Source organism: Erithacus rubecula (genome assembly GCF_903797595.1).
Source record: "Erithacus rubecula genome assembly, chromosome: Z".
Classification (NCBI taxonomy): domain Eukaryota; kingdom Metazoa; phylum Chordata; class Aves; order Passeriformes; family Muscicapidae; genus Erithacus; species Erithacus rubecula.
This window is the reverse complement of record NC_136661.1, coordinates 1,041,569-1,067,793: the sequence shown is the minus strand read 5'-3', so window position 1 is coordinate 1,067,793 and position 26,225 is coordinate 1,041,569. Positions and strand designations below refer to the sequence as shown.

General features: G+C 37.9%; 1 protein-coding gene across 4 annotated transcripts in view; it reads left to right on the top strand.

Annotated features, from left to right (window-relative positions):
• ADAMTSL1 (ADAMTS like 1) overlaps window positions 1-26,225 on the top strand; it is a 394,686-nt gene that overhangs the window by 267,354 nt on the left and 101,107 nt on the right. For 3 of the 4 annotated variants that reach the window (XM_079330161.1, XM_079330159.1, XM_079330162.1), the window contains 5 exons: window positions 252-326; window positions 3,242-3,399; window positions 13,902-14,013; window positions 14,625-14,763; window positions 23,233-23,283. In XM_079330161.1, the coding sequence (XP_079186287.1) occupies window positions 252-326; window positions 3,242-3,399; window positions 13,902-14,013; window positions 14,625-14,763; window positions 23,233-23,283 (535 nt within the window). The remainder of the gene's footprint in view (window positions 1-251; window positions 327-3,241; window positions 3,400-13,901; window positions 14,014-14,624; window positions 14,764-23,232; window positions 23,284-26,225) is intronic. The other variant, XM_079330160.1, reaches the window with a different exon arrangement.

Genomic DNA, 26,225 nt, shown 5'->3' with positions numbered 1-26,225 from the left:
GTGAAAACTATAAATAGTTGTGAAGGAGTTGGAGATAAATAAAATCAACAGGTTTGATTTCTTCTAAGTAGAAGGTTCTTACTACATTTCACAAGTTCATTTTCCAGATTTTTAATAATCATTCTTGTTGTTTTTAATTGGTCCTAAGGCTTTTCTTTTGACTGCCTTGTAAACACCTATTTCAATGCTTATTTGAAAACAGATGGGAATTTCCTTGCTTATTTACTCCATGCATTTTTGCATTCCCGCAGTGAATGATACAGTGGTTGCTATTCCCTATGGAAGCAGGCAAGTTCGCCTCGTGCTGAAAGGACCCGATCATTTATGTAAGTAGAAGTTGGTGTAATCTTGACTAAGAGAGCCTTGGTAACCTGCTGTGCTCTGTTTACACCCTGGTGTCTGGTTTCCCTCTCTCAGATCACAGATTTCAACACATGGATGAGTGCTGCTCTGGAAGTTTTCCTCAGACCCAGTCCCCTCAGTGGTACACTCTTTTCAAAGCAGACTTTGACCAACAGTGCAGAGCTCTTTGCCCCTCCATAATTTTTTAGTCATTTCTGTTTGCTTATCCTTTGGCTGGCTCACTTTGTGTCAAGTGCTTTTTGTTTAAAATTAGTAAAATGCATATCACTGAGTGAAATATTGAGAATAGTAAAGTGTGAGCTTCCCTGCAGCCCAGCTCAGCCATCAAGCTGCTCATGACTTTTGCACATCTCTGTTATGATCTTTTTCTCTCTTGTAGATACACATATGCATTCCCACCGTGTGTGCGTGCATGCACACACACACTAAATCACACTCTGAAAATCTGAAACAGCATGCAAAAATGAAACCTTGTTCTTCAGCAGCAATACTGCTCCCAAGAGTTAAGACCACTGGGTTCTGCTAGTCCATATCAGAATTCATAGCCACTTATAATGGCTATAACACTTTCCTGCTTCATCTGTGTATCCCAGCAGCTGTACATCCCTCTTTTCTGGAGAAACCTCAGGATTTGAGAATACTCTGCTAGAGCTGAAGGCAAATCCATTTGTTTCATGAATAGAAGCGCCTTGCAGCCCTCTCCTCATCTTCCAGTGCAATAGCTGCTCACAAGCTGCTTCCTTTCTCATCAGCAGCAAATGAATATTAGAGATTAGAAAATATATTTACTGTCAGAATAAAACCCCAAACTATACTGCTTGACCTTTCAGTAGCAAAAAATTATTGTAAAATAAGTTAGGCTACTCTTCTCCTTTTCCAAAAATCTTTAGGAATTTTCTGCAGCACAGACTGTTTATGTCTTCTGTGTTTGTCAGTCAGTAGATACAGTAGATACAAACATAAGTGTCAGCAAAGATGTGAAACACCAAATCATTTCACTGTCTTCATATTTTCTTTCACCCAAAAATTTCATACAGGTATCAAAATAGGGGATGGCTTACTAGTCCTTTACTGTAACTCCTTACTTATGTTGAGAAAGAAGTGGGTTCTTCAGATTAAAAGCTGTGGGAAAAGACCAGCAAATTATAGGTTATAAACCAAGAAAAAATATGTTATGTTTTAGTTAAAAGCTCAAATGCAGCCGGTACCTCAGTTTTAGGTGGCCCTTTGGGTATTCCTGAGCTGCTCCAGTATGGCTGATACTACTTTCCCAGTACATGATATGCACTCTTCCTTTCTCTCCTGTCTTGTTTTCCAATATAGATGTTCTCTTCCAAGGTAGAAAATTTTGTACTTTTGTTATTGTTTCAGTGAAATTGAGCTATAAGACAGCTCAGAGAGAAATGAGATTTTAGCTGAAGAGATGGATCTAAAGCTTCACTCAGGTCATATCATATTTCATGACAAAAATATTTGAATCAGCAAGGTCTGCCTCAATCACTGGTTGAGATTTAGATTAACTGACTGTGTAAACATGAATAAGTCCAAATACATCCCTTTCTTGTTTCAGACGTCTCCATGAATCTTTCTGTTCACCCATCAAAGGACTTTATATATGTATGAGCTACAGTCAGTTGCAGGGGGAGGGAGCATTTTACCCTGAGAGCTTTGGCTGTGGGAGAAATCAACATGAGACTGATTATATACACAAGTCTTAAAACCATCTTTATTCCTGATGCATGCAGCCTTTTCCAAACACAAATAGATGGCCAAGTGCATCACAGAGCAAGAGACTGGTCTCACTGAAATCCAAGGAATTCATCACTATAGTTCAAATCCTTAGTGTACTGCCTCGGCAACTTCATTCATTAATTAATTCCCTTAATCCATCATGAAAAGCAGTCTAATTACTGAAATTGCATTTTTTGTTCCCTAATTAGCAACTTAATATACACAAATAAAAACATTTTTTTCTTTTTGTTGTCTTTGAAAATATATCTCCATCATAGATGAATAGTATGTCTTAACTGCCTCACTATGTTGGAGGTTTTTTATCTATATTCATAAATATATGTGGAAGGTTTGCAGCTTTGCAATCTTTTCTTTTCCCTGTCATTTTTAAATAACTACCAGAGAACAGTTTGCTGGTGAATGTGCTGTAAAGCGTAATGTGGAGTTGGTAGGCTAGCTGAATGATGAAACAGACCTACTTTCTGACTGTTGATTTCTATTTAAGAAATTATCATTGCTTCTAATATGAGAATCAGAAGTAGCTACTACAAAACAGTATCTGAATTAATGCCCACTTTTGAGGAGCTGTGAATACAGACAGAGCCACATGGAGAAGTCGGAAAGGGTCAGCACCCACTTCCCCTTCTGCTCCACTGAGATGGGTCAGACTGCTTCTGGAGAGGAAATGGGATTGCTGTCATACTGATCTTTCTTTCCTGGATATCCTGCTTTTAGTTAATTGTCTTCCACAACAACATGTGGTTAGTGACCCACCTTTGAACTGACAGAGGGCACGGCAGCTTAGCAGTGCTCATGGGCCAAGGTCTGAGTCACGCTCCACATAGGAGCGTGACTTACTGAGGGTGAGTTAAACAGCACCAAATATGCCTAGCAAGGAATGGATTAGTGTGTCTGTAAGAGAGTGAAAACATGACCTATGGGTGAGGAGGGGAATGCGAACTAAAAATCTAAGGGTTGAACACAGACGAAAAGCAGATGGAAGAGAAAAAATAAAAGGAAAGTGTGTGAATGGGAATAACTATGGGAAAAGAGTTGCAATATTATTAATTTGTGCTGATTTAGTTTTTCTTCTCTCACTTCAAATTGCAATGCTTTGGTTCCCTGACAATTTTTTTCTATTTCTCAGATTTGGAAACTAAGACTCTCCAAGGTGTGAAGAGTGAAAACAGCCTCAGCACCACTGGCTCATTTCTTGTAGAAAATTCTAGCATTGACTTCCAGAAGTTTCCTGACAAGGAGATCTTAAGAATATCTGGGCCTCTCAGTGGAGATTTTACTATCAAGGTGAGGGTCATTGGTCGTTGACATCTTAGAGCAGCATAAAGTAAGACAAGATGTACTAGGAAGATGAAAGAGATTTTTCTAGATCTTAATTTTCCAGCAGATGTTTATCACAATACAGGCTATCACTTGTACTCTTCATGTAATTCTTTATGGCTATGTATTTGATGAAACCCTCACTGGAAACTCCTCAGGAGAGTGAGATTGCATTTATGTCAAGGAAGGCATAGCCAACATGTGCCATAAAAGAAAATATTAACTCATTTCAAGAAAAGACAGATTACTTTCTATATGCACTACTGAGGTACTTATAAATCAATGACATCCAGTTTTGTCTGTGATAAGTAAAAATATGTATCTTTGGCCCATAGTATTTTGGATATATACAAGTGTAGTTGCACAGAAGACTGTAAGAGAGTGAAGAGTCAAGTCCCCAAACTCTAAAATAAATGGGATAATTTTGCCTGAGAAGTCATGGCATCGTTTTGAAGTGCTGCTTTTTGTTGCACTGGCAGTAAGAGAAAAATTGTTTTTCCCATTAGAGCATTTCTATTCTTCCAGGTAATATAAAACACATTGCTGGAAGCAATGCACACATTCTGTGGGAAAACAAACTTACGAAAAACAACATTTGGGAGTTGCAATAAAATTAATTCTTTTCCAGTAGATCCAAAGAACCTGAAGGATCTCAGCTGTAAAACTTCAAAACCTGTATCATGTCCAGGACTATGTAAATTTTTCACTATGAACCCCAGAGGGAGATGACATTTGCTTTAACCCTGAGCTAATGACAGCTAGAAGTTTGAACAGTGAACTGGAAAAATGTCCTAAGTGATTGTCCTGGGTTAAGCAGAGCTGGGCTGGAATGAGTTAGCTGGGGAAGAAGCACAGTCCTGTAGACTGTCACCTGCCCATCGTGGTATGTTAGCAGCTCAAAAAGCAAATTGCAATTTTCAGAACTCGTTCACAAGGAGAAGTCTGAACTAAGGAATACGTTCCTTCCACTTTGAATGGCAAAACAAAAACGCCTTACTAAAATGTATACTGTTCAGTTGAAAATATCTGAAACTCATTTGCCTCTTCTACAAATGATACAGAGATGGTGTGCATAAGTGCAATGTAAACAGTATTTCTCTCTTTGTTTTATTTCTACTGTCTGCAAATTTCTGGCAGCCTAGTTACAGATCATGTAGACCAGTTATCCTTAAAAGGGTAATTTCTACAGTTGTCTTTTATGACAGGGAAAATACCTTTATCCCTTAGTTCTTGCATTGCCTTCTCTATCAAAGCAAGGTAAGAAGTGCTGGTTAATTCAAAGGAGAGCCCTGTTTAAATGATGACAATGAGCAATATGAGTGTGCAAGTTAGCTAGGCATGGGCAGAATAGACACTGCTGAATTGAGATGAAACTATTTTGTGTTCTCCTATGGGTTTGCACCTTCGAAAGTCAAAGTAACATAACTCATTAGATGTTAAATCTCTTGTCTTTTGTGGATATAGAAAAATACACCAAAAATTCCCAATCAACTGTTCATGGTTGTAGGATCTTTTCTAGGGTTAGAATTAAATTTTGCATTGGTTTAGGCAGTAAAAAATTCTCTCCTCTTGAATGACAGTTGCTTTTTTTTAATCAACAACTATGGAAGATACTTCAGGTATTACTTCAGGCAACACAGATGTTATTCTGCACTGTTAAATTATTTTTCTAGCAGGTTTTTTTGCTTCTGTATATTTATTTTTTTTAGATTTTATCAGATATGAGCATACACAGCTGCATGTACAGATGCATGTAATCCAAGATGCTACCTCTCAGTTGTGTGAGGCTTGGAATGCTTTATATACTTGCTTTATCTATGATGATTTTGCTTTCAGGTTTTGAAGTTAAAGTACTGCTCTGTAAAAAATCAGAGGAAATATTTCTCTATGGTTTTAGTAAGTTTTCCTTATGAAATGGGATTTCTTTGGAAGTAAAGATTTACTTTCCTGGGCCAAGGCAGATTTTTATGCAAACAGATCTAAATGAATTTGTAGATGTAATCGACCTCTAGTTCTAGAATCATTGTCTCAAGAATTATTCTTGTAATTCTTTTCACTTGACCTTGAATGCTTTTATTCCAACGGGTCAAGTTAGACGCCTGGATATGATTCAGAAGTAGATACTCAGTGTGAGACTTGACACTTAACTTTCTTTATTGGTAACACAGAGTGCTTCAAAATTGCAAGAAGAAACCTCATGCTGTTCCTGGAGGAGCTGATTTGTATAATGCTGGATTTCTTTACTATATAATAGTTAGTGGTACATTGCTTATATGCAAAAACTCTTGGCAATCTTTTCACAAGATATGTAAACAGTAAAAATAATTCAGTAAAACAGTTGTATTTAAAAGAAAAAGTTGTGTTCACAAATATTGAAGAAGGAGCAAAGTTTTTCATTCTCTTATATCGATCATTTGAGAGTTGTAAGTGTCTACTGTAAACTTTAATTTTTGGAAGGCAAAAGATCTGGAAAAGGTGCTAGTAAAGTTAAATCTTGCTAGAACTACTTTTCTGTAAGAAATTTTTGTCCTATTTGAATAGTCCTGAAGAAATGAAGGTCCATTTCCACTTGGAAATCAGTCTGTTTCTGTGGTCTAGCGATAAAAATAGTAATATCACACAGGGGGACACTCCCTGGGCAGCAGAGCTGTCCTGATCTGCTCTGCTGCTGGTGTCATGATTGTTCACTTGTCTATGCTAAAACATCTCCTCTGTTGGTAGCAATGTCTGTACATTTCAGACCCTAAGCAGAGACTCTGGGGTGCCCAGTTCATGTCACCCATCTGCTCTCCTTTGAGCAGTACGAAGCAGTTCTGTCAGAGTCCAGAGATGACCATATGATGAGAACAGTCGTCACCAGATGACTGTAAATATCAGCCACATTAGTGACAGGCTTAGGGGAACCACCATAGGGACTGCCAGTGGAAAGTGAGGCTGGCAAAGCTCAGCCAGTTCGGGTCTGCTTCACAGGCTGACTGTGCAACTGGGGCCCCAGCCCTGCAGCTGAGGTGTGAGCCATCAAGGACCAGTGGGTTTAAAACAGTGGAAGGTACTATCTAGGCTTGGGTTTATTTTGGAGGAGAAACAGTTGTAGGCCTCGATCTAGGCTAGGCTATGTTTATGTTGGTTTTAAATCCCTGGTATTGATGAGGGTTCATTCATAGCATCTGCCCAGACCAAGCACTTGGATTGCAAACAAAGTTGGATTGCACATATGTTCATCTGGAGGCTTTTAGAGGGATTTGGATTAGGATTGCATTGTATTGATGTTGTCTTTTTGTAGTGCTAGGAGCGACAAGCTTTGGCTAAGGGCTGCTGCCAGGAGAAACTGTCTGGTACTTTTATTTTTGTGCTGGTGGCTGAGGTGTGCCTGCTGGCTGATTTAGAAATTGTGGGAACTGGGTTCACTTGGGCCGAGTTACTGCTGAAATTAGGGTTTTGGCCACCAATTGTCAAAAAAAGTCATGAAATACAACTCAAAAGTGAATGCTGAATTACACAGAACTCTAGAGCTAGCCAGACAACTGCTGGCTCAGCTGCAGTCTAGCACTGGCAGAAAGTGCTGATGAGATAAATGTATTTGATAGCATTCCAGGTTAACAGAAGAAAGTAAGGTTGGGACTTAGTCTAGACTTCCTGGGACATGCAAGGGCATGCAGGAGATCATGGATGTACAGGCAGCCAGCTGGCAGAGAGGTTGATGGGCCTTGTCAGTCTAGGGCCAGGGTTGGATTAAATATTGTTTTGAACACTTTGATCACTTTGAACAGTGATTTAGTTTGGGGCATGAAATAAATTATTTAAGCACTTGCTTTAAGGCAGAGGCCAAATGATGCAAATTTGCTCTAGCAGCAAAGAGCTACTGTTTGTAGTTACCATATTAGGACTGGGAGTGAAGGCAGTAAGAGTCTTCAGTGCAATTTAGTTCTGATGCTGCCAGAGGTTTCCATAAGGGATTATATCACATATTTGGGAGAAGGCTTCCTATCAGGTGGAAAGTGGGGGAAAATCTTGAAAGCCCTGATAACTTGGGGTTAAGATGGTGCTCGTGGAAGTAGATAAGATAGAATTAAGGCTGAGTGCACAGAAATAGTAATAGTTAACATTTAGTTTGACTGATTCAGCTTTTGTGAAAGCAAGGTCAACTCGCTGAAACACTTTGCTTCATCTAGAAGAGATCGATGGAATATTGTCAATCTCTTCTAAAGCAAAAGTATCTCTTGAGATATGTCTTCCTGAGGTTATTTTGGCATGCTTCTGATCGAATTAACTGGAAGCATGTCTGTACCAATGGCTTTTATCAACCTCTTTTTTTTGTCTGCATAGACTCATGGGATGATTTGGGTTGTAAGAAGCCTCAAGGATTCTCTGGTTCCAACTCCACTGCCATAGTCAGGAACACTAGATTAACTTGCTCAAAGCTACATCTAGCCCAGTCTTCAACATTTCCAATGATAAAGCATCCACGGTTTCTGTGCGCAACATTTCACGGTGTCCAGCCATGCTCACATGAATTTCTTCATAATACCTAAACTAAATCTACCGTCTTCCAGTTTAATAACTGTTTATTTTAAACAATTATCCTTCATCCTGTCTTTACATGCCCTTGTCAAAAGCCTCTCTCCAGCTCTCTTTTAGCCCCCCTTAAGTATTGAATGGCTGCTGTAGGGTGTACTTATAGTACAAATAGTACAAATACCCCTGGCTAAACTAGCCCATTAATTGGGGTTTCCCATAGCCATTTTTTTTTTAATTTAACTAGAATTTTAGTCAGTTAAAACTTTGAGTGCTTTCATAGATGGTTTTCATTTTAGGGATCATTCATAAGTTTTTTCCTTAGCCAGCTTGGCAAGCTCAAGGCTGATCCTTTATCCTGCTCATATGGACATCTGACTAACTACTCATGCTATGGCATGTATCCCTGAGGGATTCCACAGTACTTCATCCTTTGCAAGAGCAGGTTACTGGACCATTATTTGTTACCCAGTCATCAGTTCATCTGAGGATCTTCTAGGAGGAACTGTCCAGGACCTTTGGTGAGGGACCTAGAAAAAGAATAGAGCAATAAACTCTGTTCATTTTCTTTTACAAAGCGAACCAGAATGCTCAGGAAAAAATTACCTTTGTCAGGATACTATTAAAGTTCTGTTCTCTATTTACATTCTATCTATTCAACCAGTGATTGAGCTAGAAGATACTAGACTGAAGTTTTGCTCATTAGTCATGAAGCACCTTCTGAAAATTGTTACAAATGTCTATCTATATTTATGTATTTTTAACTGTAGTTTATGAATTTAAGTTTGCTGAATATGATCATATGGGATTTGGATCTGCTCATCCAGTACATCATTTGAAACAACTGGGTGGATGCTGTTTGGATCTGAAGATGTGTTACCATTAATTTTACATACTTCTTTAAAATACTGCCAATCTGAAATGTACTATCAGGTTTTAAGGCAGTAGAGAGACTTTCTTAGACATGTAATTTTCTATTCCTCTGGTAAATTTTTTTTTGTAATTTTTTCTTATTCTGTAATTTTTGTTTACATATATCTCTCAAAAATCAGTCATTTTTTAGTGCTATGAAGGCTTGGTGCCAGTCTTGTTCAGATTTTAATAGTTTGTGTGTGTGTGGCATGAAGTGCCCTTTCAATTTGTTAATTTTATTTTTATACAATATCTATCCCAATAGGATCCTCTTTTTATATTGATTTATTAGATATTGCTATTAAAAAATAAGGTTAATAAATATTCCGTCGTGACAATTAAGGTGGCTTGTTTGAAGGTGAATTGTCTTACCCTGGGAGCATGTTGATGGTGGTAATATGGTCTTTCCACAGTGTCTGGGATATTGGTATCACAGCAGAGATGCAGCACATCTGGTTTTGGAGTATTTGGTTCCATGGAATGATTTTGGTCTTCTCATTTGAGAAACATTCATATTTATTGTACTTACTAGTGGATTCTCTACAGGTGATTAATTGCTAATAGCTGCTACTCCAGGTTCCATTACTACCAGCTATCCTAGCCAATCCACTACAGTGATTTTCTCTTTTTTTCTTCTTATGGGCAGAATAATGGAACTGGTAAAAGATTTAAACCTTCTAGTTTTCTATTTTGGTTTTGTGAGAGAATTAATCTAAGGGCTTTTTAACACACTTATCACCTAAACAAATACTATTTAATCCAAGATTAGGGCAGAATGAGCAAATTCAATTCAGAGATACTTTGTAAAATATGTAAATCAGTGGTAAAATAATTTCAGAGGGATTTTTCTGGCTGATTTAGAGGCTTGAATTGATAAGCAGCAGGTGGAGCTGACTTTCATAAGAAAAACACTAAAACCAGGCTGATCCAACAGAGGGCTATCACAATCAGGGGATGTGAATGCAGAAGTGGGAAGTAGACATGTTCCCTGGACCTTGAGGGAAGAGATCCTTTCAGCATTCCAAGGGAATGACAAGACAAGCTCAGAGGCATTATGGTGTAGAGGGCTAAAAACCGTCTTAAAACGTATGCTTGAAAGCCTTCAGCATCTCTCATTATTTAAATTTTATGTACTTTAATGTTATTTTAAACAGACTAGTAATTGTCATTCCCATGACAATGTCTAGCTCCTATTTCCTCCATGAACAAATTATTAACAGCAAGAAATCTCTTGTATGTCCTGTTTAATCTTTCAGTGCAAGATATCACTACATACAACCAGCAATACTGTAGCACTTGAAGTAGAATATTTTTCATACAAAATTTTGGAGCTATAGGAAAAACCAACAAAGTGCAAAGGTGAAGTCAGATGTTGCAGTCTCTTGTTCATAGTGAAGATCAGAATATCTCAGGTTACACTCTTTCTGTGTTCAAATTTTTATTTTATTGTTTTCATTTGACTTTCTGTGGCATCTTCCAAACCAAATCTGCATTTAATCAATACCAAACTTCACCCAAGCAACAGTTTGTGCTTGTCTTGCATCATCCTAGACAAGCATTAACAAAAGTGGTGTAAAAACAGTCTGAAAGAGATTATTTTTTTCCCAAGGTCTTTCAACAGAAAAAAAATGGTATTTCTGTTGGTAGTGACTGTAGGCTAGACAGTGGGTACTCTGAGGACTTTTGTTTTAACCAGTTTCGTAGATGACTAGTGTTATTCTTTAGGGTCGACAGCAACTGAACATGAGCCAGCAGTGTGCCCTGGTGGCCAAGGAGGCCAATGGCTCCTGGCCTGTATCAGGAGTAGCATGGCCAGCAGGAGCAGGCCATTCTTCCCCTGTACCCAGCACTGGTGAGGTCACACCTCGAGTGCTGTGTCCAGTTCTGGCCCCTCAGTTTAGGCAGGACGTTGAGACCCTTGAGTGGGTCCAGAGGAGGGAACAAGGCTGGTGAGGGGCTGGAACACAAACCCTGTGAGGAACAGCTGAGGGAGCTGGGGGTGCCTGAAAAGGAGAGTGTAGCCAGGTGGGAGTTGTTCTCTTCTCCCAGGCAAATAGTGACGGAACAAGAGGGCACAGTCTTGAGCTGCACCTGGGGAAGTTTAGGCTAGACATTAAGAAAAAAATCTTCAGTAGAAGAGTGATTGTGCACTGGAATTGTCTGCCCAAGGAGGTAGTGGAGGTACTGTCTGTGGAGGTGTTTAAAAAAAGACTGGACATGGCACTCATGTCCATGGTTTAATTGATGAGAAGGTGTTAGGTCATAGGTTGGACTAGACGAACACAAAGGTCTTTTTCAACCTAGATCATTCCTAGTTGATTCTCTGATTCTCTAAAAGTGGTAAGGGCTGCTCTAATGTTAGGAGTCCTTCTGAAAGTTAGAGCAAGTCACGGATGATATCTGGGGACTTGCCATGCACAAATGCAGGGATGAGTGCTCTGCAAGATCTGAGTACTTCTGACTTAAGCTATTAATAAATTTAGATAGGATTTTATTTGCAGATATAATGATCAATTGCCATTTTTTCTAGTTCAGTTACCTAAGTCTGCAAAACTCATTGTTTGTTAGAGGAATAGCTTGAGATTCTCAGGTGATGGCCATCTCTATTTGGATCTTTGGCATTTCTCATAGCTGCAAGGGTGTCGTTAATACTCCAAGGGTAAAAAATTTAATCGTATTACAGAGCTGAGTATTTCAATGTGTGGGAGTTGGCCCTGTGCAGTCAAAGAACAACACTTCTTACAGCATCTAGCTATCAAGTCTCACCCTGAGTTTTTCAGGAGCCAGTAATGTTTTTTCCTGGATGAATATCTTAGCTTTAACAAACAGTCAAATAAAATCAAAAATAAGTTTTTTGCTATGTAGAATCACCATTTATTGTTCCTCTTCTGCTTACAATACTGCTTCAAAATATACAATACTGTGTATGCTTCTTTTATTTGCTTGTTTTGTATAATTTGAACTTACGACTGTGGTTCATTGTAGATCTTTCCCACCTATGTTGTTATCATATGAGTGACTTCCACATTAAGCTACAAAAGGTGGTACATTCTGTGTTTTCTCTGTGTTGAAACAGTTAACTCCAGACATGCAGGAATAGTCTGCAGAGAGAGAGAGGAACTGCTCTTTCTTCCTGATTTTTTTTTTTTCAATGTAAACTCTTTTTTCCTCCCCTTCCTTTTATAGTAGCCCACATGACAGCTCTTGACCTGTTCTTCATGATTCACTGCAGACTGTACTGAGTAGATCTGAGTTTAGGAATCACTGATGATCTTTAAGAAACAAAGAGTAAAAGCAGAATTCCCCCCAGAGGATGCCTTTCTTGCACATTGAGATCAGAGACCTCCCCAGATGGCTTCCAGCACAACAAAACATTATTCCCAAGAGTGCCTGAGGCTTTCATGAGCCCAGAAAGACCCTTCTGAAATGTGTAATTAATGCACCATCCCCGCACAAGGAATTAGGTATCCAGTTTCTGACACACACATTCAAACAATATTGATCTGTACAAAAAGCCTCCCAATTGCTGAAGCAATTGTATTGCTACAGCTGGTTTGGGTTTTTTTCCTTTTGAGAATTGACATCACTGTTTAATTAGAAAAGGACAGCCTTATTCTCTGTGGACCAGACCTCATGCATGCGTCAATATTCTTGCACTCCTGCTGCTCTTCAGTATATATCTTGATTTGTGATCGTGTTGCTGTCCATCTACAGGGGAAAACAAAACAAACCACCCAAGTTACAAAGTTCATCTCAATTTGTCATGTTTTTATTCTGTTTCACAGACCATTCTTTGACAGTGTCTCTTGGTGTTTGGAAAGAGAGAAGAGTAAGGGGAAAATGGCGTTTCCAAAACTAGGAGACTCATTTGAAACATGAGAGGAAAAAAGGAAAAGAAGGCAGTGGTTAAACAATTTAAACTGTCTGAAAAAAAGGGGAAAGGATTGTTCCTGACAGCAGCAGTACTGTCTTGGAGAAGAGTCCATATTTTCTAGCTGTGATTTAGCAGTTTTCTCTGCTGTGATAACATCATGCCACTGATGCAGAGACACCCAAATAGCACTGAAATACTGGATCCTAGGATAGGAGAGTAGCCGATTTTTGTTCATCCCTTGCCAGCTGTTCATGCAGAGGCATAGAGGTAGGGACAAGGGATAACCTGCTGAGATTTTGGAGCCCTTATAACTGGATTAATCAGCATAGATATCAAACAGGAAGTTTTTCTTACTGGGCCAGGTGCAAGTGGTGCCGCTTTACCAGTGTGAAGGTCTCTCATTTTGCAGTCCTTGCACAATTGTTTATGTGGGACATCCATTCAGCACACCTAGTACTGAAAGCATGCCAACTGAGGTGTCTTGGAGGCTCTAAAGAGAGTTTTACTGATGTGCACTTAGCCCCAGACTGGATTCCATGCCTATGATGGAAGCATTTTTGCAAGCAAAATAAAGTCAGCAGGAGAACAAACTTTATAATAATGACAGTGCCACGAAGAAGAATAAAGTAAAGACTTCACCTCAGGGAAAAAATGGTGAATTGAAGGTTTTTTATACTGTTTATTATATATCTATTTATATTTATTATTTTTATACTGTTTATTATTTTTCACTTATTTTACTCTATACTATCAAGTGTGTTATAACTGGTCAGAGAATGTTTTTTGGGAAACATTGAAGATCTAAAATCTATGTCTTTTTGTCAGGGACAGTAGGTAGAGGAAGGTGATTTTCTGATTCATTGAACATCAGTCCCTATTCTCTGTCCCTAAAAGATTATTCAATAGCACTAATCATACATTTGCCATGCACTCAGTTTTTTCAGAATGTGGTCCCAAAATGGTCACTGGTTATGCCCACAAATTTATTTGACTGTGTTTTGAACTCAAAATTTTCTCACTGATCCATGCTTTGTTTTTGTGTTTAGTTTTCATATTGCAAAGTATATCTGGTATTTCAGGAAGGTGTCTCCAACCTGCAAGGTGCTTGTTGCAAGGTTCTTCCCAGCATTTGTGCTAGGTTGACTCTTTGATGTAACCTCTTTTCCAGATCCATTATGCTGGTGCTGCTGACAGTTCAGTCCAGTTCGTCTTCTACCAACCTATCATTCACAGATGGAGGGAAACTGATTTTTTCCCTTGTTCAGCATCCTGTGGTGGAGGTAATGAATTATTTCAGAAACTGTCATCTGCATTCATGACCTGTCCCAAGTTCTGTCCTGAGTTTTGGACCTTAAAAATCGGCAAAATCTAAAAATCTAAATAGTTTCAACTAAATGAAGGGAGGGATTTAGCAATATGGCAGTAGCCTGTAGATTTTCAGCATTGTGCCAGATTCTGTAGATAAAGTATATCTTGATAGCTACATATCTGCATTTAATGCTGCAGCTGTCAAAAATAAAGGGTGATGAGATTTGGGCCTCGTTTGGTAAAACAAGATATCTCCATTTGTCCCTGTTCCTACCAGCAGGTTTATTCTCTATACTGAAACTGAGGGCACAGTTCTTGATGACTAAGAACCCTCAGCCTTTGTTTTTCCTTTGTTTTTTCTAGACTTTTAAATTTTTGACCATACTGGTTATCTAGTGTTTTTTACTGCATGTGATTTACATTGCTGTTTTCAATCTGACCTGTAAAACAACAGCTGTTATGTCCAAAAGCACTGAAGAGAGATGAAATTAGTTTTCTTTTCCAAACCAGAACTTAGATACATTTCAGAGCCAGACAGGAAGAACATCACATCTCATATTATTTATTCCTCTATACATTGCAGGTTATCAACTGACATCTGCTGAGTGCTTTGATCTGAGAAGCAATCGGGTAGTAGCAGATCAATACTGTCACTATTATCCTGAAAATATCAAGCCAAAGCCGAAACTTCAAGAGTGTAATCTGGATCCTTGTCCTGCAAGGTCTGTTGGCTTTAATTTTAAAGGAGACTGAGGTCTAAAGGAGTAAAATAAAATAGGAAAATATTCTGTTGCTGTTACTCACAGTGTCATTTATCCTACATAATTCAACTTCTCATTCTTAAAATACACTGTGTAGAACACCTCTATTTAGCATCTTTACATTGCAAAGACTGATTTGAAATGGTTGTTTCTTCCCCTCAGAATATATTTTGCCTCATTAATCGTTACCAAGTATGAGAAAACATATTGTTCACACTATCATCCCCATGATCAATACATATATCTTAAGTGTTAGTGAGATGGAAAAAAATATTTTTACATTAAAATTATTGTCAGTTCAGCTCATCAGTGAGCTGAACTATTTTTATGGGATTTTTTTTTTCATTTTCTCCTTGATAAAAAGCCTATTTGCATTTATGGCAGCTTTTAATATGTAATGAGTGATTTTGTTCTAGTTAACAATATCCTTTGGCCATGCATGAAATTCTTATCTCTGTGATTCTGCAGAATCACAGAGTGGGTAAGGTTGGAAAGGACCACAAGGGGTCACCTGGTCCAACCTCCCTGCTCAGGCAGGGTCATCCCAGAGCATGTGGCACAGGACCATGCTCAGATGATTCTTGAATATCCCTAGTGAGAGAGATTCCACAGCCTCGCTGGGCAATCTGTGCCACTTCACTGGCCCTGCACATTAAAGACATTCTTCCGTGTAGTTAGCAAGAACTTCCTATGCATTCTTCCTCAGAAGATTAATAGTAAATGTAGTAAAATCATATAGTCAGTTTTTTCATGTATAAAAAAAGAAACAAAACAAAAAAGCGCAGTCCTTTGTTGCACTTATTGTCCTGAACTTCAATGGGAATCCACCTGTAGCCATTCAATAAGTAGCAAGCATTTATTTGTTCAGTGTAATCTTTTGGTCCTCTTGTGGCTCTGCTGAAAGATCGTTAAACATAGTCCAGCAGGCATGACAAGGATGCCCTAAAGCCATTTTATTACCAGCTCCTTTCCCTCTAGGCCAGTTTCTTACCAAGTGTGATAAAGTGAGTCCAAGCAAGTGTCACCTAAAAAGTTGCTGTGTTACTTCAGATTGCTAGAGGTGGTCAGAGAAAAAAAGAAACCTGTGAGGCTATGTATCCACATGACTGAGGATGGTTGCTGCCCAAACTAAGTGTATCAGCTTTAGAGCTTAGAAGTGTCCAGCTTTAGCTAGGCATTATCAAAGCAGAACAAATCATGTGAAGGTAAAGATCAATTTTACTTCTTAGAGGAAGTTTTCACTGAAGTTCACTGACCTTTTCTGGAGTTAACACTCAGATTTCTTTGTCGTTGAAGACACTTTTACCCAGAGTGCATCACAGTTTATATGCCTTTGTTCCCTTAAGCACATTTTGTTAGAGACAGATGCCAGCAGAGGCCAAGTATGACCAGATGGAAGGCTAAAACATGAATATTTCAGGAAAAGGATTGTTGCAAAATATGAATCAGTGTGGAACCTATCTTGAGGGGAACCTATCTTCTAGTGTCACCTATTATAGTCTCAATGAAAAAGTAATTTTATGTATTTGCCTTTTTTTTTTTTTAAATCTAAGATGCTATTTTTTAAACATACTGTTCTGGGTCAAATATGTAATTTGCCCCTGGAATTTGTGTGGTGGGTATTTTCCATACTTTTCTCAATGGTTTTAAATGACATATTCTCAGATGGTGCTGCAGACGACTGTGTGGTACATGGGAGGAAAAAGAAAAAAGAGTAACAGCTGGGCAGACGTTCCTGGGCAGGAAGCAATTTTGTTTTATATAAGACATAACAAGGCAAAGTTGTGGATATAAAGACCCTAAGGGGAGGGAGAGTCATTTAGAAATGCAATTATGCCATCCCAGAGGAGCTGGCTTTTTGGAAACATCTTCACAGTATGCCAAATTTCAAATTACTATTTTCGTAAGTGCCTTTGTAAAGAATTCAAGAATCAACAAGCCCAAGGAAAAAAAAAAAAAAAACAGAGGAAATCTGTGGTAACTTCTGGATTCCTTATGTTTTCCTGCAGTCAAGCAGAGGGTAGGTGAAGCAGAAACACAGAGTCAGAAGCATGGATAAGGAGGGTGTCTTGGCTCTGCAGTGTCTTTGCTGTGTGAGAGCTGCTCTGCTCTACCAGTATAAAACAAAGAATTTAATTTTTCCTGGCAAACCCATTTCCAGTGAGGCATAGCTAATTAGCAGTTGCTGACTATTCCTATGGTGTGTTAACAAGTGCCACAGAAAATAGTAATTGAAGACCATAGTGACACTGAATCAAGGAACTGGTTGCTGTAGGAGACCTTACACTAAAATTTTCAGCAAAGGATAAACTGAGAGAAAAGTTTAAATGAATACCACAAGTATTGTGTGAGCCAGCAGTAAGTTGCCTCCTTAGGTTTAGTGCATAAAAATGTTTTACTTTATTTGGCTCACTATGGCAATAATTAACCATATTGCTGGCATCATGAATAGCAAAAAAGATTAGTCTCAATAAACATGGGAAAGTATGTGGATGATTATTTATCAAGCACATGTAATTTATACATATTCATTTTCCAAGTTAAGCAGAGGCAGCCACATACATTGTAATCCAATTCATACCAGTAATTCATGTCTCACAGATACACAATGACACCTGAATGCCTTTTAATCCCTGCACATCAATACTCAATTCATCCTCTCTTATCAAATCTGCTTTGGATCCATCTCATGCCTCACAAAGTAAAAAGGAGCAATTTGTTCATTTATAACCCATTATGATTTTACAGTTGTCTGCCTTTGACTGGCAACAGGTCATCTGTATGAGTATTATCTACTGATGCAAACAGCAGCCAATTCAGTCTAGTCCACTGCCCTTCTATGTGGCAAAATCCAGCATTAGTATTTCACCTACTTAATTAAGTGAAAATCTTTTTATTACCCAAAAGTTCATAGTGTGGAAGGTATTTTTAACTTTCATCTTTATCCTCCGTTCTGGCATATTTTAATAAAAAATAAATGGAATTTTTTGTCCTACTTAGAGAAAAGGTTTGTTCTAGTTTATTATTATTTATCAAAAGGTTTATTATACACTTCTTTAGGATAAATCTAAGATGCTGTAGGCAGAAGATACATTTCTTCATAATTCCAAGGCTTCCCCCCCAAAAGGCGATTTTGACCAATGTGAAAAAGGCTGCTGCCCCACTTATGATTCACTTGCTCACCAGGATACTCTCAGTATTATTTCTAGATTGCATCATTTCATATTCTGCTTCTAGGTGGCATTCCCAGCCATTCTTCATTATTACCAATCTCCCATATTTTTTGCCTATTGCTGCTGCACACTAATGTGGGAGTTTCTGAGTCAAAAAAGCTCTGTTTGTGTTTTTACCAGGAGATTTCAATGTTGTATAAAGATTTCTAAAAGTAACTTCAGCAAAGATGCTAAATTCATAAAGCCAGTGTCTAAAAAATTTCATATTAGCAAGCCTTTAGTATAAAGTGTTCCTTTTAACACTTCAGTTCCTGGAGTTTTACCTCTAAGCCTGCCATAGAAATAATGTTTAATATCTGTGGAAACTTTGGGGGGAAATCTCTCATGCCAGCAAGGTTTTCACTGTCCAGAGACCTGAAGGGACTCTCAGATATGTACTATTTACAGAGTCCTCCAGCAAAATGGCAGACTCCTCCTCCTTCTTGTCAAAGTTTTTCTTTTAGCATTCTCATTTAAATATCCATACTGAGTGGTGGCAGAGGTAGGCATTACCAAAAGCAAATGTAAAATTAAATTTAAATTTTAGTAATGAAGAACAAGTAATGGTATACAAACTATACTAATGTAATTCTAATGCCCAAAGAGGTACATTTCTTCTCAAGACAAGTAGTTGAAACCTTGAATTTTTGGACTGGGCAAAACTAATCTAAATTAATCTGGAAAATAAACTTGTCAGAATAGGCAGGGGGGTGAGGCTGGAAGCACTTGTCAAGCACTTAAAAGATGTAAATAGCAGAGCAAATGCAGCTATGAGGGGATAACATATATTAATGAAACATGGAAAGAAAGGCAGAAAGGAGTTGCCCGGATGCTTCCAATAACAAGCTGTCAGGTGGGAAAATCATGTACTGCTATGAGCATCAAATACAGGTATCTGTCTGCCCAATATGAAGTTACAGGAAAATTAGTCTATTTTGAGTCCTGGAAGACACCAAAATTGCAGCAAGTAAATGGTAATTTACAGAAATTTTCACTGGATATTCAGTTGTTAACATTTAGTAATGTTAACTGCTTATCAGCTCATTCCCTCTTTTTATCAAACACTGTTCATCCAAACCACCATAAAATGCTGAATTGAATAAAAAAGGGAGATGTTGAGAAGCCTAACAGTAATGCTACTGGAAGGAATTACTTTTTCTGCTTTTCACTGGAAGCTCTTCTTTCAAGCACTGTGAACAGATTGGGTTTTAGCAGTCTGTGACAATAATAATTAAATCATATGTTGCTTAGAATTTAAAATCTCTGTGCTATAAACAAGACTCTTTTATAAAGGTAAGGTAATGTAATGCCAAACAGACATTCTGTTTAAAGCAAGAGTTTTTTTTTTGAGGCTGACACAAAAGGATGGCTTTCTCAATAGTGTTTTTCATTCATAAGGAGATTTTGAATGACATGCCATTTTTAAGTGTTTAAGCAGCAGACATTGGCTGTTGCCAATCTGCAAAGTACTAAGAGCATATAAAAGGACATATAAATACAATTTTTTATGGTAGTTCTTCAAGATTACATTGCTAGCATCCAGAAGTCAGAAGGTAATTGATACTGGTAGCATAACTGGGAAGTACCATTTCGCTGCCTGCAAAAGTAGGCACTGAAACCAATGTTTCCTGTGCCTGTGGTGTTACTGTCATCAACCCCAGCTGTGAAGAGAAAAAGTAATGGATTCACAAAATAATACACAGGAGGCATTAACAGATACAATCTCTTTGTGGGCCTCATTAACTGTTTCTTAACACAGAGAAGGTTCTTGTAGGAAAAGGAGACAATGTCACAGTGTGGCATCTTCAGAGATCACTGAAGTGCAGTATCACACACCACCTTAGTGTCAGCATTTGAGGTGTTGAAGTGCAGTCTTTTGCACAAGTTTGTTGTCTGTCCAGTGATAATCATGGCTTTCACAGAGTTGCTGGCTTAAATGCTAAACTATTTTATTTTGTGGTGAGAGCTTTCATGTCTTCCAGCACAGCCAACCCAAGCTACTTTATTATTATTTATTGTTATTTATTTATTTTATTATTTTATTGTTATTATTTTATATATGTATATATTTATTATTATTATTTATTATTATTTTACAAAGCCCTCTAGCTCTGTCAGGAGAAAGGCACTTGAACTTGTCATCTGTGCAAAATCTGGTTAAGGGGGAAAAAGAGCAACTGGGGATGAGTTAACCAAACATGTCTTCCAAGGAATGCAGCTGTGAAACTCATCCCAGGGGAAGGCTGAATGTTTGCAGAGATGGCAGATCTGATTGCAGCACTCTCACCTCTGTCATGTGCAGCTCCCATTCTAACAATACAGGTGCCTTGGAAGAGCAACTGTGTTGAGACTGTCAGCCCTCAGGAGGGAAAAACAAACAATGTGCAGAATATATGACAGGATTTGTTTAAAGGCATGGGAGATTGCAGACATAGGAGACAGAACAGCTCTGCAAAACAATTTTGTTTGTGCTCCTGCTCCTGCCAAATCTCTTGATATTTTGTGAATGAGTCCTGTTAGCTACTCACGCATATTTCAGTGAAGGAATTATTATTTCCTCTGCTCATTTGGCACACCATGCCCTTTGCATTGTCTGAGTAATGTGCAGTAAATAAACCCCATAAAGTAAATCTCTCCCATCTTGTTCATAGGAGTATGATGGACTGATAGATTCATGGAATTTAAACCACTTTGTCCCATCAAAAAGTAAGAATACACCAAAGTAATCTCATAAGATTTTTTTGAAGTGTTACTTTGGTCTTAGGGATTTTTAATGGAACACATTCAAAAAATACAATGCTAACTAGAAAAGTGCAGATGTCATTAATGGTAGGATGATCATCTGTTCTTTTGTTTTATCTTTAAGAAAATTCTTTTTTAAAGTCATAAATTAAACCATTGTGTATTATTGTGGGGGTCTTTTTCCTTGCTATGACTTTATGGTTGTGATTCATTGTCTTGTAGTCACAGAGTGAGAGCCTTTGGCAGCCCCTCACATATGCACAAAGAGAGCATCAATAAATCTGTGGAGCTCAATTTTTGCATGCAAAAACTTTTGAGGGTCAAACCTTTCCAATTACAATATTAACCTAGTGCTTTGTAAATGTTAACTTAATATTCATAACAGTGTTCGATTGTGGTTCACTTATTTCTATCTGAACAGTATTGGAAGTAATGCATTCTAAAGCATATAGACCTGGATTATGCATAGACACAATGTTTATTAGAAAAGAAATACTTTTCACTGCAATGAAATGTTTTGAAACTTCCTTTTTTCTTAGGCAGTAGATGTTTTTACAGTATAATTATTTCATTTTTTAACTCATTATGTTAGCCTTTTTCTCCAACCACTTCTCAGCAAGCTTGAAAGTGCAAACAGCTTCAGAGTAGAACTTCAACAGCAGTAGTAGAAGAGTCAGGAAAACATCAAATTTCCAAAAGCAGGGGCAAAAAACCCTCACAAAGAGTTCCCTTCCGTCTTTTTAGAATACTGTACACAATTCCTCCACATTCTCCAGATGTCTACCCATCAATCTAAGTGTGAAAAGCCTTGTTCATTGACCATCCTCTAAATGACCCATTTGTCTTTTCTGAAGTTTCCCAGCGCCAGAACAACCTCTCCTAGATTTTTAGATTTTTTTTTGTGGGGATACACAGCCCTTCGAAGAGTCAAATATGTGCACTCATGCAGAGAGTTCCTGGGGCTGCAGTGGCTGCTGGTCTTAGAGGGAACTGTCTGGTCCCTCTCACACACTTCCAGGCTCCAGCTGCATCCCGCGCTTCCGCTGGAAAATTCCTGCACTGACCTGACGCTGACTCCTTGCTGTGGAAACACAATGGAATCCATTCTTCTATCTTGGACAAGTAATACACATAAAACCCCTGTTGACTAAAAGGAGAATAGACCCCTTTAGGCCTGGCCTGACAAGACTCCTTGAATGCTTACAGCATTTTTCAGTGAGCTGTGCTGAGGATGGAGAATACTTTCTCCCTTCCTCCTCCTTCTCTCCTTCCCCCTTGCAGAAATCCATAGCACCATACCTACCACCTCTCATCTGTAAAAGGCTCCCAAAAACCACCTTTATTCTTGACATTCAGTTTCATCTCTCCATAAATTGGATGGAGACACACTTTTATTTTAATGCAATTAGTATTCACTCATTGATTTTTCTGCTCACTTGCCCCATCCAAACACCCAAGTGGCTTTGATGAAGGTGATAAATGAGGTCCTCTGAGATCATCTGTTTTTTGTTAATAGATATGCCTGATAACTGGGGGCCAAGGTGGTTACAGTTACTTTGAGTCAAAATTACAAACTTTTTTTTGTTAGAAAATGTGAACAAAATACAAAATTTCAGACTAGCAATTCAGTGAGATATGGTAGTTGCCAATGAGACAAGAGGCATCCATCTCACACATAACTGGCATGATATTTCAGATGATTCCTAGTTTTGTTCTATGATATTGCCTTCTATAACTTTTAGACGTTCCATTGTAACGCCACATGAGTAACAGTACAGCAAAACAAGCCAACAAGTTACAACAAACCAAAAAAATCCAACCTGACATTTTAATCTTTTCTCAGGTTCTTTCTTAATTCCAGAGGGAAAAATAAATAAATGCAGGTCTGGACTCATTTAAGGTGAAGAGACAAGAATTGCAGATTTAAATTCTTGCACTCAGCTTTCTAATCCTGTCCCCTGTAAAAGCAGATGTTTTATTTGATGGGCAGAAACAACCATATAGTTGTAGAAAGGATTTCCGTAGTTATAGAAAGGATTTTATTTAGAGGTGTCTGAAGCAAATAGAAGTTCCCCTGTTGTCCTCAGTGACTTTTGGTTCATGCTCCAAGAAGTATGAAGTATAGAAACATATTTTTTGATGCTAGACAATAACATAAATTAATATAATAGTTTGGTCACTTTTACCAGTAGATTGGTTATTTGTCAAGCAATAATATGTTTATAAGGAAAAAGTAGTAACCAGTGATTTATTCTTTGAGTTACTCAGAAAAAGTAGGATGGGAGCATTTTTTTTTTTTAATGAGATGACAACTTAGGTAAAATACATTGTTTTGTTGTTTGATAATACTGTAATATATGAAGTTGTGTAATGTAATACAATATTGTCATTCAAAAGTTGTATAATGTAATCATTTAGTGTTTATTTTATTATGTGTACCTTCTACTCAGAGGGTTGGCATTATTGTTCCTAACAGTGATGGATACAAGCAGATCATGCCCTATGACCTCTACCATCCCCTTCCTCGGTATGTAAAACAGTTGACCAGATGCTAGGCTTAACAAATACATTTTATTTTTCTTTTATTCTTCTCTGTACTTCTGCTTTGCTCTCAGGCTAAATTAACAGATGATACTTTTCTATTGCTCTGAACTCTTTCTTGTCATCTTAATGTAGAGTTGTTCAAGTGCTAACCTGGTGTAATAAATTCTGTCAGTGCAGAACTGAAATAATAGCCTATCTGAAGGAGAAATGCAGATTTGTTAATTGTATGGTTCCTTTCTTTCTCCCTTCCCCAGTTCCATTTTCCCTTTTCTCACACAAACTTCCATTTTCTTGTCCTTTACTACTCTATGAACAGAACTATAATCTGTGGCTTTGTTATGAACCACAAGATTTTCTCTCCCTCACCCCCATTTTGCTGCTTCTTGCATGCCAATAATTTGTGAGATTTTGGATTTTGACAACATTAGTGTTTTCTGATCCTACAAACCCATGCTAATGCCTTCCCCAGGGGCATTAATTCATTGGCTCTTCTAGGAAAAAGGTGATCATGGCAGGAATAGGATCAGGTGCTGGTTTTTATCATTAGTTAAATCACAATTAAAATGTCTTTAATGTAAGACTCAAGATTCTCATGGAAATAATCAGATGAGTAATTGTTCTTAAAGCAGTGAATAAGAGTGTTGATTATGAAAATATTTGATAGCTGAAGGATATTAACCTCTGGGTTTTTAAATAATGCCTGAACATGCTGAGTTATTCTGCTGTGTGTTCTTCTTCATTAATTCATTGTCATGGACTATGAAATCACAGAAAGAACCCGCTAGACAGCATGATAGTTTCATCCAGGTGAGGAAACAACCTCCTTCTAGCTATATTGAGGCCTGGTGCACAGAGCTTTCAGCATCAGTGTGCAAATGCAGTGTGTCCACACTCCAGTCTCCAGCCAAATCATGGACCAGCCTTCAACTGAGTAAGGCAAGAGCAACTTACTAGCCAGGCACTGTGGCTGCCATTCATGTTCAAGCCCTTTAACATCTGTGTATTTAGGACTGAGATATTCCCAAATAAATGCTTATGTTCATGTGCACATAGTCATTATCACCAAATATTTGTGAGATACACTTACTAAACATACCTCTGCATCTAATTCCTTGTTTTCTGGAAAGCATTTTTCTTTGTTTTTTGTTTTAAAAAACATTCATGTGTGTTTCTTCTAGCCTCAAAAGTTAAACCTGTTTGTAAGGAATATAGAAGCTGAAACACAAATACAGGGTTTAACACTTTATCTTTAAAAAAATATATTTTATTTCTATTGTGTACAAAGGGCATGAACATTGACAAAGTACAGAGAAAATTTTATATCTACATGCATCCACTCTCCCAGCCTCACTACTCTTCTTTAATCTGCCCCTCTATCAATTGCTCAAGCTGCAACAGCATCCTGGGGCTTCTGACCCCATTTTTCTGTCTGCTGTTTTGCTGCTACTTCCCCTTTTCTCTCTCTGCCCCAGTCCCACCTGTGCTCCTGTGAACCCAATAATGGGGCTCAACTCTCCCTTTACCACCCAGACAGGGAAGACAAAGCTACGTGTTTTTTCTCCAAAACTCAGAGGTAGCTGAAACTGAATACACCGTGAGGCTGGCATGAGATAGGGCCGAGTCAGAGGGATAAAAATGCCTTTCCTCCAAAATTGCACAGTTTAGGAAAAATAAACAAACAAAAATAGCCCCAAAACAACAACATAACAAAATTAAAAAATAGAAACGCGTAAAAAAAACCTAACAAAAAATAACCAAACTGAACAAAGACATTAAATTCACCCCAAAACAAACAACACATAAAATGAAACAAAAAAAAAAAAAAAAAAAAAACCAAAAAAAAAACCACCAAACCAAAGAGGCCCTGGTGTCATTGCATTACCTGCTTGAGACATGGATCTAATACCAGGGACAGAGAAGAGTAAATAAATATTCCAGAAGTAGAGAGCAAATCTGTGGAAGCATCTTTGCCAGATTTCCCTACTGCAACTCTTCAGCCTTTTGTTTTATCACCAAGATGGAAATATATGATATACCTTTTAATGCACCACAAACTCTTTTCCCAAATCCTCAACTAATGTTTGTAATCCTTCATACCTTGAAAGGAGATGTGACACTTGCTTTAAGATGTGTAATAGGGAAAGTTCATTTTCCTCTCTCACATTCTTACAAAACCTGAGAACCAAACTGTCTTAAGCTACTTGAAATTGCTAAGGTTGCTTTATAGCATATGCATCACTGAAAAAAGGATTATTCTCATAAGTATGCATAGCTTTTCAGAACATGCAGATATTGTTTTGAGGATTTTTCATTATATTCTCAAATGACACTTGTAGACAAAAGTTGGTTTCTCAGCTCCTCTCATTGCCGTAACTGTAAGAAAACAAGGCCCATCTAGTTTATCCATCAAAGGACATGCATCTTACTAGTACAGTCACATTTTCTTTCTGGTGATTTCCTCTCATCTTTCTTTCCTTTTTCTCTACAGAGTTGCTTGGAAAAAAACACTGCTCTTTCCTTTTATGTTCTGCAAAATGGGTATCAGCCCCACAGCACACTGAGTTTCCCGTAATTTGTGACAAAGATTCCTCAGAATATGAGAAATTATGAAAATATTATAATCCCATCAATTGAAAAAAAATAAAAAGCAGCTAAGTTAAAAGTATTTAGATTTTCTAAGTAAATAGTAATTGAATTAGTGGGAGAGAGGACATTTCATATTATTATCTGTGATGTAAAAGACACCAGCCAGGGGCATGTTTTGCTGCTGTGGATACCTAAGAAAATAGATGCAATAATAATTTTTACTGTTACCCAGGTAAAAAGACCAAACCAAACAAACTAAACCAAACCAAAACAAAAAAAACCTCACAACTAAACCAAAACCCCATGCAAACAAACAACCTTGCAAATAGCTGTTTATGC